Source organism: Rhinopithecus bieti, unplaced genomic scaffold, assembly GCF_001698545.2.
Source record: "Rhinopithecus bieti isolate Rb0 unplaced genomic scaffold, ASM169854v2 scaffold_10548, whole genome shotgun sequence".
Classification (NCBI taxonomy): domain Eukaryota; kingdom Metazoa; phylum Chordata; class Mammalia; order Primates; family Cercopithecidae; genus Rhinopithecus; species Rhinopithecus bieti.
The window spans coordinates 1,020,642-1,030,331 of NW_016806834.1; the positions used below are offsets into that span (position 1 = coordinate 1,020,642).

Consider the following 9,690-nt stretch of genomic DNA (forward strand, 5'->3'; position numbering starts at 1 on the left):
GCAGGAGAATCGCTTGAACCCAGGAGGCAGAGGCTGCAGTGAGCCAAGATCGCGCCACTGCACTCCAGCCTGGGCAAGAGTGAAACCCTGTCAAAATAAAGGACGAAAGAAAGAAGGAAAGAAAGAAAGAAAGAAGGAAAGAAAGAAAGAAAGAAAGAAAGAAAGAAAGAAAGAAAGAAAGAAAGCAAGCAAGCAAGCAAGCAGAGGCTCCCACACATGCACACTTAAACACATACACGCACACCCCATAATTCAAACACCAGTTGCCCTAGGCCACTTGAGAGTATCCTGGCCAGCTGCCCTGAGTAGTTCACTCTGGGCTACAGCCTGGGCCCTCCTCTTTCCCTGCCCCACCCCCAGTTTGTTGTATAAATTCCCTCCCTTTGCTCTTTCCCTGGAACAGCGGCCTCTAACACCAGCACAGCAAACCTGCCAGGATCAAAGCGTACCAGTTGGCAGCATGGGTAAGGAGAGGGGCTTCCAATCACACATTGCCTGCTCTGTCTGCCCCTAATTTGGAAGGCCCTCCCCCAGAAAATGCTAGAAAACCTGAGGGGGTAGCTGGGGAGGGAGCAGTGGACTCTGCTTCATTGTCCCCAGTCTGCACACCCCTCCCCCACCACCCCACTGCATTTCCCAGCTTAGCCAAACTTTCTGAGGAAGGTGGGCAGAGGCACTGCTGGGAAATGGGATCCTGGGCCCTGACTTGGCTCCATTCAGCAGAGGCTGGGGCCAGGGTGCCTTTCTGCAGCTGGGAAAATCAGATGGGGGTGCTCTTAGAGAACACCACTTGGTCCCTGGCCCTCACATAGAAAAGAGATGATCCTGATTTCAGCCCTGGGCCAACTTTGCACTCCAGGGAGGTAGGGAGTCCAAGCTTTTCTGTGCCCAGATCACTCTCTAGCTACTCCACACAGCAAAGCTCTTTGGGAGGGAAATCAGAGACCCCCACGCTCTTTCACTGGGGGCCTGTTTCAATGCCTCCTCCACCCCTAAATCCCCCTTGGCCCTGCTATTCCTCCATCCGTGGGCTCCTGGGTGCCAGGCTAAGAAGGAATTGGGGTTTGGTTGGGAGGTCCTTCCCCACTTGGGGCTGGCTCTTCCTCAGCTGGCAGAATGCCCAGCAGCCAGCCTGGCATGGAAAACCCACTTGAGCTTTCCGTGGGTCCATCCCAAACCCAAAGCTGCTCTGAGATCTTGCTTGAGATAAGTCAGATGGGGGGTATTCCCCAGAAAGAGGAATGATGCTCCCTGGGGCTGCAGTGGCATGCTGGGCCTGACCCTGCGAAATGCTGGGGCTGGGGTTGCTGGGGTTGCTGGGGTGTGGTGTGTGGGGTGAGCAGAGGCTGCAGAGTGGGCAGCTCCTCCTCTGCACCTTTACTTCCCTCTGTTTCTCCCTGGCTTTGTAGTTTTTGTATCTCTGTCTTGATGTCTTGGAGTTTTTTAATCTCCTTTCCCTTCTGTATCCAGCAACTTCCTTCCCCACCCCCTGGCATCTGGTGCCAAGCCCCGACTTAGCAAGGTTCTGTAGCAGAAGCAGTCTCCTTAACGCCTGTGAACTGGATCTCTCTCTCTCTCTCTCCCTGCCCCCACCTCCAGCCCTCTTTCCGGGCATCAAGCACTCTCTGGCATTCTCCTGTCCTCTGGCACAGCCCTTCCCATATTTACACAGTAATTCACTTTTTTTTTTTTTTTTTTTTTTGAGTCAGAATTTCACTCTTGTAGCCCAGACTGGAGTGCAGTGGTGCGATCTCGGCTCACTGCAGCCTCCGCCTCCCGGGTTCAAGCGATTCTCCTGCCTCAGCCTCCCAAGTAGCTGGGATTACAGGTGTACGCCACCACGTCCAGTTAATTTTTGTATTTTTAATAGAGACAGGGTTTTGCCATGTTGGCAAGGCTGGTCTCAAACTCCTGACATTAGGTAATCTGTTTGCCTCAGCCTTCCAAAGTGCTGGGATTACAGGGTATAGAAAGGCACCCTGGCCCCAGCCTCTGCTGAATGGAGCCAAGTCAGGGCCCAGGATCCCACTTCCCAGCAGTGCCTCTGCCCACCTTCCTCAGAAAGTTTGGTTAAGCTGGGAAATGCAGTGGGGTGGTGGGGGAGGGGTGTGCAGACTGGGGACAGTGAAGCAGGGTGCTGGCAGCTGTGATGTCCCAGCCCTGCTGCACATCTGCTGACTTCCATCCTGGAGATTAGCGTGGCCCCTCTTGCCAGACTTCAGAGATAGGGAGGGTGCCCTACCTCTCTGGTGGGCAGGCCTCTGGGCTCTCCAGAGTTGGGCCAAACACCTCACTTTCCAGATAAAGGAAGTGGGGCACACCCATGGGTAGAAACCGGCCTGAGGACTTCCAGCTGCTATTAGCCCCAGACTCTCGGTTATGTAATCCAACCCTTGGCTAGCAGCCTGGGATCAGGACCCAGGGGAGAGAAAAGCAGGAATTGGCCTCCCCCGGATATAGAAACATCTTGGTGAAGGGAACTGAGCAGGCGCCACGCTCTCTCCCTGAGAGTGGCTCCCCAAGAACAGCCAGGGGTGCCTGAGCTTTGACCAGACAAGCAGAGAGCTGCACACCAACTGCATTCTTGTGTTTACTTCTTGTAAAAGCCCACTGTGGAATTCTTACCATCTCCATTTTACAGAGGATGCAGAAATTGAGGTCGAGGAGCTTCAGTACTTTGCCCAAGCTCCCCTGGCTAGTCAGTGGCGGGCTGGGATTGGGCTCCGAGTCTGTGTCATATTCACTATACCACACGACCCCAGCTGCATCAGCCCTCCTCCGGCCCTCCCTGGGCCCTGCTGGACTGTCTGTCTACCTTCAGGTCATGTGTCTCCAGCTCTTCCCAGCACAACCTCACCCTCATCAGGGCTCTGAGGGGGCAGAGAGGACAGGCCAGAGCAATGAGGCTGGATTGGGGACCTAGGCCAGCCGCACTGCTGTGGCCCACTGGGATGTATGCTGCAGGATGTGGGGAGGGAGCCTTCACCCTCCAGAGCGTGGCCCAGCCAATGTGCCCCATTGCTTCCACAGCTGCAAAATGTGGGAATTGTGGACCCGGCTACTCCACCCCTCTGGAGGCCATGAAAGGTAATTGCCCATGGTCTGAGAGTCAGCGCCCTACAACTGATTCCACAGCTAGGGGTGGAGGGACTTCAGACTTAGCCCCCACCCTCTGGCACACCCAGCACTTCCCCTACCTTTCCTTCCCACCCTGTCATCCCTGCTGTCTGCTTTCTACCCTGCAGGACCCAGAGAAGAGATTGTCTACCTGCCCTGCATTTACCGAAACACCGGCACTGAGGCCCCAGATTACCTGGCCACTGTGGATGTTGACCCCAAGTCTCCCCAGTATTGCCAGGTAAGGCAGGGCTTGGACACCAGCTACTTTAAGAGTGTAGCTGCCTTGGCCGGGCGCGGTGGCTCAAGCCTGTAATCCCAGCACTTTGGGAGGCCGAGACGGGCAGATCACGAGGTCAGGAGATCGAGACCCTCCTGGCTAACACGGTGAAACCCCATCTCTACTAAAAAATACAAAAAACTAGCCGGGCGAGGTGGCGGGCGCCTGTAGCCCCAGCTACTCGGGAGGCTGAGGCAGGAGAATGGCGTAAACCCGGGAGGCGGAGCTTGCAGTGAGCTGAGATCCGGCCACTGCACTCCAGCCTGGGCAACAGAGCGAGACTCCGTCTCAAAAAAAAAAAAAAAAAAAGAGTGTAGCTGCCCTCCTCCCTGGCCCTGAGGCCCCCCTTCCCAGCTCCATCCTTCTTGGCCCTCCCTGGGTATGGATGTGCAGGCTCAACCTGGGACAAGGGGAGTGCTGAAATCCAGCCTGTGCCATGCTTCCAAACCAAAATAGGTCCACAGAAGCAGACAGAGGCGTGGCCTGAAAGAGCACCCCATCTCCCCGCATCCTAGGTCATCCACCGGCTGCCCATGCCCAACCTGAAGGATGAGCTGCATCACTCAGGATGGAACACCTGCAGCAGCTGCTTCAGTGATAGTACCAAGTCGCGCACCAAGCTGGTGCTGCCCAGTCTCATCTCCTCTCGCATCTATGTGGTGGACGTGGGCTCTGAGCCCCGGGCCCCAAAGCTGCACAAGGCATGTCTTCTGCCCTTGCCAGCTCAGTAGACCGTAAGACACCTGCCACCCCAGGCAGCTTACGGGCAGGAAGCCAGACCTAAACCAGCAGCCTCCAGCTCTTACACAGGATCTGGCTCGGCAGCAGGGAGGGAGGTTGGACCTCAGAGCAGAGTCTACCCAGGCATTCTGGGTCATCACCCTCCAGCATGGTGACCAGGGCACTGGAGAAGAGGGAGGAGGCTTCTTGTTTCACTCTGAGAGAGGGAGGGAGCCATTTATTCCCCCCATGCGGTTAGGAGCTCAGGGTTTCTCTTACAAACTCCAGTCCCTCCCAACACTTTGTTTAGTGCATTCTTGGTGCCAAGCACTTACTGTGTTGTCTACTGGTAATACAGAGTTAACGCTGGTGTGGGCCAGCCCTGGAAGAGCTTATGGTTTCACAGGGCTGCGTGTGCCTTCAGGACACATGGGGAAAAGTCAGTGCTTTCTGCCCGGGGAGTTATTAGCAATCTCTCTGACTTTCCCTTGCTGCTCTGTAGAAGTTACCAACCAGAACAGCCGGATAGCGCGGTGCAACAGCCTGTTAACCCAAGCACTATTGGAGGCCGAGCGGGTGGATCACGGTTCAGGAATCGAACACGCTCCGGCAACACCGGTGAAACCCCCCGTCTCTACTAAAAAAAATAACAAAAACTAGCCGGCGAGTGCGGCGCCTGTAGCCCAGCTACCGGAGGCGAGGCGGAGAAGTGCGGAACCCGGGAGCGAGCTTGGCCGGACCGAGATCTGGCCACTGGCACCCCCAGCCTGCGCGACACGCGAGACTTTCGTCTAAAAAAAAAAAAAAAAAAAAAAAAAAAAAAAAAAAAAAAAAATAAAAAAAAAAAAAGAAGTACGCAACTGAATCTTTTGTCATATTCCCACAGGGAGAGTTGTGTCCATGTTTTGAAGGAAAAGATGACAGAGTCAGCAGATAGAAGTAGGGGGAGTATGGAGGTTAAGAGCAGGGACTCCCAGTCCTGTATGATTCTGACACCATTCCCCACCCCTTTCAGGTCATTGAGCCCAAGGACATCCATGCCAAGTGCGAACTGGCCTTTCTCCACACCAGCCACTGCCTGGCCAGCGGGGAGGTGATGATCAGCTCCCTGGGAGACCTCAAGGGCAATGGCAAAGGTACCTGCCAGCATATGTGCTCATGAAAACTTGCACAGCTGTGAAATGTGGGAAGCATTTTTCTGTGGGAGGAGCAGAATGGAAGGGGAAGGATGGAATGACTTTCCAAGGCGAACCAGTGAGCTAGATCCCAGTCAGTATTTTAAATGTTAGCCAGTAACTTCAGTTTTGAATATTTCTATTAAGATGAATCTTTACTGATGAATTCAGTACAAAGTTATAGTCAAAACAGACCAGGTGTGGTGCTTTACGCCTGTAATCCCAGCACTTCAAGAGGCCGAGGCCAGCGGATCGCCTGAGCTCAGGAATTCCAAACCAGCCTGGCCAACATGGTGAAACCCCGTCTGTGTGTTGTCTGCTGATAATACAGAGTTGGCACTGGCAACTCTGCACTAAAAATACACAAATGAGCTGGGTGTGGTGGTGCAGGCCTGTAACCCCCACTTCTCAAGAGGCTGAGGTAGGAGAATCACCTGAGCCCAGGGAGGTCGAGACTGCAATGAGCTGTGATTGAACCACAGAATTTCAGCTTGGGCGTCAGAGTGAGACCTTATCTCAAAAAAAATGTAGTGAGCATAATGGAGCTTAGACTCTGGGAGGAATCCCACTCCAAAAGTGGGAGGCTGGACAACAGAATACCAGGTACTGAGTCCCAGAAGATATCGTAGGAGAAACATTTCTGCTGTGGTCTGAGAGAGGGATGAAGTTGCCAGGAGACAGGGGCACTACGGTAAAGCACCCCCTGCCACCTGGCCACCTTTGAATGCCTGGGTGAGGCCCTTTGGATGTCTGAATTTTTTATTTACTTTTTCTTTTCCTTTTTTTTTTTTTTTTGAGATGGAGTCTCGCTCTGTTGCCCAGGCTGCTGGAGTGCAGTGGCGCGATGTCAGTTCACTTCAACCTCTACCTTACTGGTTCAAGCTCCTGAGTAGCTGGGATTACAGGCATGTGACACCATGCCTGGGTAATTTTTTGTATTTTTGGTACAGACAGGGTTTCATCATGTTGGCCAGGCTGTTCTTGAACTCCTGACCTCAAGTGATCCGCCCGCCTCAGCCTCCCACAGTGCTGAGATTACGGGTATGAGCCACTGTGCCCCCAGCCCTGGATGCCTGAATTTAACGAGCTGGCAAATCCAGCAGTGGAGGTGGAGGCAATGGGCTTTCAGCCTCTTAGACATGCCTGGGGGAGAGGGCTGGAGGGTAGAGTTAGTGTCTCTACTGCCTCTACCTGCCACCCTACTTCCTTCCCTGTTCAGGGGGTTTTGTGCTGCTGGATGGGGAGACATTTGAGGTGAAGGGGACATGGGAGCGACCTGGGGGTGCTGCGCCATTGGGCTATGACTTCTGGTACCAGCCTCGACACAATGTCATGATCAGCACTGAGTGGGCAGCTCCCAATGTCTTACGAGATGGCTTCAACCCCGCTGATGTGGAGGCTGGTGAGAATCCCCCCACGGGCCAGCAGGAGCCTTGGGCCCACATCCCCTTGCTTTCTGCTCCAAATCTCCCACCCCTGCACTTCCCTCCTGTAGCCCCAGAATCTGAGGGAGATGGCATAGAATGCACTGCATGCTCAGATTGCTCAAGCGTCCTCCTGATCCCTCCAATCCATTTCTTAACCTTCTGCCCTGATTGGTGGCCTGTCTGCCCATGCCTTCCAACCCCTGATGCTGAGCCTATCCTCCGGCCCCACTCCCACCCTAGGGCTGTACGGGAGCCACTTATATGTATGGGACTGGCAGCGCCATGAGATCGTGCAGACCCTGTCTCTAAAAGATGGGCTTATTCCATTGGAGATCCGCTTCCTGCACAACCCAGATGCTGCCCAAGGCTTTGTGGGCTGCGCACTCAGCTCCACCATCCAGCGCTTCTACAAGAACGAGGTGACATACGCCCTCTGGCGCTCCCCTCCCAGTAGTTTTGTCAGCAGCTATACCTAAGCAGGCTTCTGTAATGGTGCTCCCAGGCATCTCCAGGAACGAAAAAAACGAGGCTGCATGCCTTGTCTCTCTTCTCTCAGTGGTAGGCCAACTTCTGCCTGAACCCTAACTGGCCATATTTATTCATTCATTGAAAAACTACTCAGCGAATTTCTGTGCTGGGCACTGTGCTATGTTCTGGGAATGCAGTGATGAAGCAGACACAACCCCTGCCTAAAGGGGCTTGCATGGAGTTAGACCCTAGTGGCAAGAAGGCCGGTCATCTATTCTCTCCCTCCCAGGTCTGGGCAACCCAGATCTAACCCCCAGTCCCCAATTCTGATAGGCTTACCTTTCTGCTAGCCTAACCCTCCACCCCTCAATGTAGGGAGGTACTTGGTCAGTGGAGAAGGTGATCCAGGTGCCCCCCAAGAAAGTGAAGGGCTGGCTGCTGCCCGAAATGCCAGGTGAGTGCCTAGGGCATGGGAAAGTTGATTCTTGGCCTGGGAAACAAGAGTCCTTAAAGGCTCTACTCGCTCCCACCCCCAGGCCTGATCACCGACATCCTGCTGTCCCTGGATGACCGCTTCCTCTACTTCAGCAACTGGCTCCACGGGGACCTGAGGCAGTATGACATCTCTGACCCACAGAGGCCCCGCCTCACAGGACAGGTGGGGGCCCTGGCAGGAGGAGCAGAAGGGAAGGAAGGAAGGAAGGATAAGAGAATCTGGGGATGGGGTGGATGGTCTGAAGCAGCTGGAGGATGATGAGGGAGGTGCAGAAAAAGCAGACATGTGGGCTGTGGGACAGCGCAGGCCCAGGACTGTCCAGGCCAGGGATGGGCATGCAGAGAATGTCTGAAAGGAAAGAGGGATCCCAGTCAGGCAAGCTGCTCTTCCTACAACATGTGCGTCTCCCACTACGGTCCTCCTTATCCTCTGCACCTCCTCATCCAGCTCTTCCTCGGGGGCAGCATCGTTAAGGGAGGCCCCGTGCAAGTGCTAGAGGACCAGGAACTAAAGTCCCAGCCAGAGCCCCTGGTGGTCAAGGTAAGAGCCTCTCCCCCTACTTGCTGGACCCCTCAGACCCAAGCTTGAGGAATATGTGGGGGAGCAGCTGAGCATGCTCTTGGGGTTGGGGTGGTGCCTGGGGTGGTACCTAGGATCTGTGTGTTACCCTGGGCTCTGACCCCTGGTTTTCCCAAGGGAAAACGGGTGGCTGGAGGCCCTCAGATGATCCAGCTCAGCCTGGACGGGAAGCGCCTCTACGTGACCACATCGCTGTACAGCGCCTGGGACAAGCAGTTTTACCCTGATCTCATCAGGTGAGAAGCAGACACATGGGCTCACCTCCCCAGCCCTCCTCTTTCAGAGGGGTCGTTTGGCTTTCTGAAGACTCCTTAGGGAGACCCCTGTACCCCACCACACAGATGGCCCATCGAAACCCTGGTCATTCCTTGTTCCTCAGGAGCCTTCCCCTAAAATCTTAGGGAACGGGGGCAGCCACCTCTGACTTCTCCCTTACCCCGTTCCCCTTTTCCACCAGGGAAGGCTCTGTGATGCTGCAGGTTGATGTAGACACAGTAAAAGGAGGGCTGAAGTTGAACCCCAACTTCCTGGTGGACTTCGGAAAGGAGCCTCTAGGCCCAGCCCTCGCCCATGAACTCCGCTACCCTGGGGGCGATTGTAGCTCTGACATCTGGATTTGAACACCACCCTCATCACCCTCAGTCCATATTTTGAGCCCTCACTTCCTTGGGGACCTGGCTTCATTCTGCTCTCTCTTGGCACCCAACCCTTGGCAGCATGTACCACACAGCCAAGCTGAGACTGTGGTAACGTGTTGAGTGGTATCCATTTACTGACCACTGTTGCTTGTTGCTCACTGTGCTGCTTTTCCATGAGCTCTTGGAGGCACCAAGAAATAAACTGGTGACCCTGTTCTTCAGATGGCCTTGTCTTCGGGGGCCCGAGGCCTATGTCTCCTCTTCTGTCTATGCTTTGTATCTTGCACAAGAAAAGGCTAAAGAGGCCTCTGGGGGGGTTATGGTAACTAGTTCACACCAGTGATGCTAATAATGCCAAAATCTCACTTTTATGGCCAGACAGAATCTGAAAATTTTGGGGGTGATTGTCACAAGGAGACCTGGGGGTAGAGAATATACATTGGTATTTCTGAAGTTTTGTTTTTTTAACCCATGCTTTCTTTTAATGAACCTAAAAATCTCACCCATCACTCCCAAGACAATGTAATATGCTCCCTCACACACAGGAGACCCCAGGACCCCTGTTCTGTATAGTGTAATAAATTTCCACTGATGGCAAGACTACTGGGAGAACTCAGTTGTTGGAAGGTTTATTAGGCTGCTCTTGCATTGCTATAAAGAAATACCTGCCGGGCGCGGTGGCTCAAGCCTGTAATCCCAGCACTTTGGGAGGCCGAGACGGGCGGATCACAAGGTCAGGAGATCGAGACCATCCTGGCTAATACGGTGAAACCCCGTCTCTACTAAAAAA

General features: G+C 54.1%; 1 protein-coding gene across 4 annotated transcripts; it reads left to right on the forward strand.

Annotated features, from left to right (window-relative positions):
• Nucleotides 1-354: 354 nt before the first annotated feature.
• On the forward strand, nt 355-9,121 carry SELENBP1 (selenium binding protein 1). 4 transcript variants are annotated; one of them, XM_017877680.1, is made up of 12 exons: nt 355-464; nt 3,031-3,087; nt 3,246-3,358; nt 3,913-4,098; nt 5,133-5,253; nt 6,512-6,694; nt 6,960-7,138; nt 7,563-7,641; nt 7,724-7,845; nt 8,131-8,223; nt 8,380-8,498; nt 8,720-9,121. In XM_017877680.1, exons 1-12 carry the CDS (start codon nt 461-463, stop codon nt 8,880-8,882), a joined length of 1,419 nt encoding a protein of 472 aa, XP_017733169.1. In that variant the 5' UTR covers nt 355-460; the 3' UTR covers nt 8,883-9,121. The 4 variants fall into 4 exon arrangements, with proteins under 4 accessions (XP_017733169.1, XP_017733172.1, XP_017733171.1 ...); XM_017877683.1 differs by lacking the exon at nt 3,913-4,098; XM_017877682.1 differs by lacking the exon at nt 3,031-3,087 and having other exon boundaries at nt 384-464.
• The last annotated feature ends 569 nt before the right edge of the window (nt 9,122-9,690 follow it).

Bases quoted from the DNA above. Each gene is read 5' to 3' on its own strand.
- SELENBP1 (XM_017877679.1), top strand. From the start codon at position 2,901: ATGAGGCTGGATTGGGGACCTAGGCCAGCCGCACTGCTGTGGCCCACT. The intron at 3,359-3,912 runs GTAAGGCAGGGC...CCCGCATCCTAG, and splicing joins AGTCTCCCCAGTATTGCCAG to GTCATCCACCGGCTGCCCAT. The intron at 4,099-5,132 runs GCATGTCTTCTG...CACCCCTTTCAG, and splicing joins GGGCCCCAAAGCTGCACAAG to GTCATTGAGCCCAAGGACAT.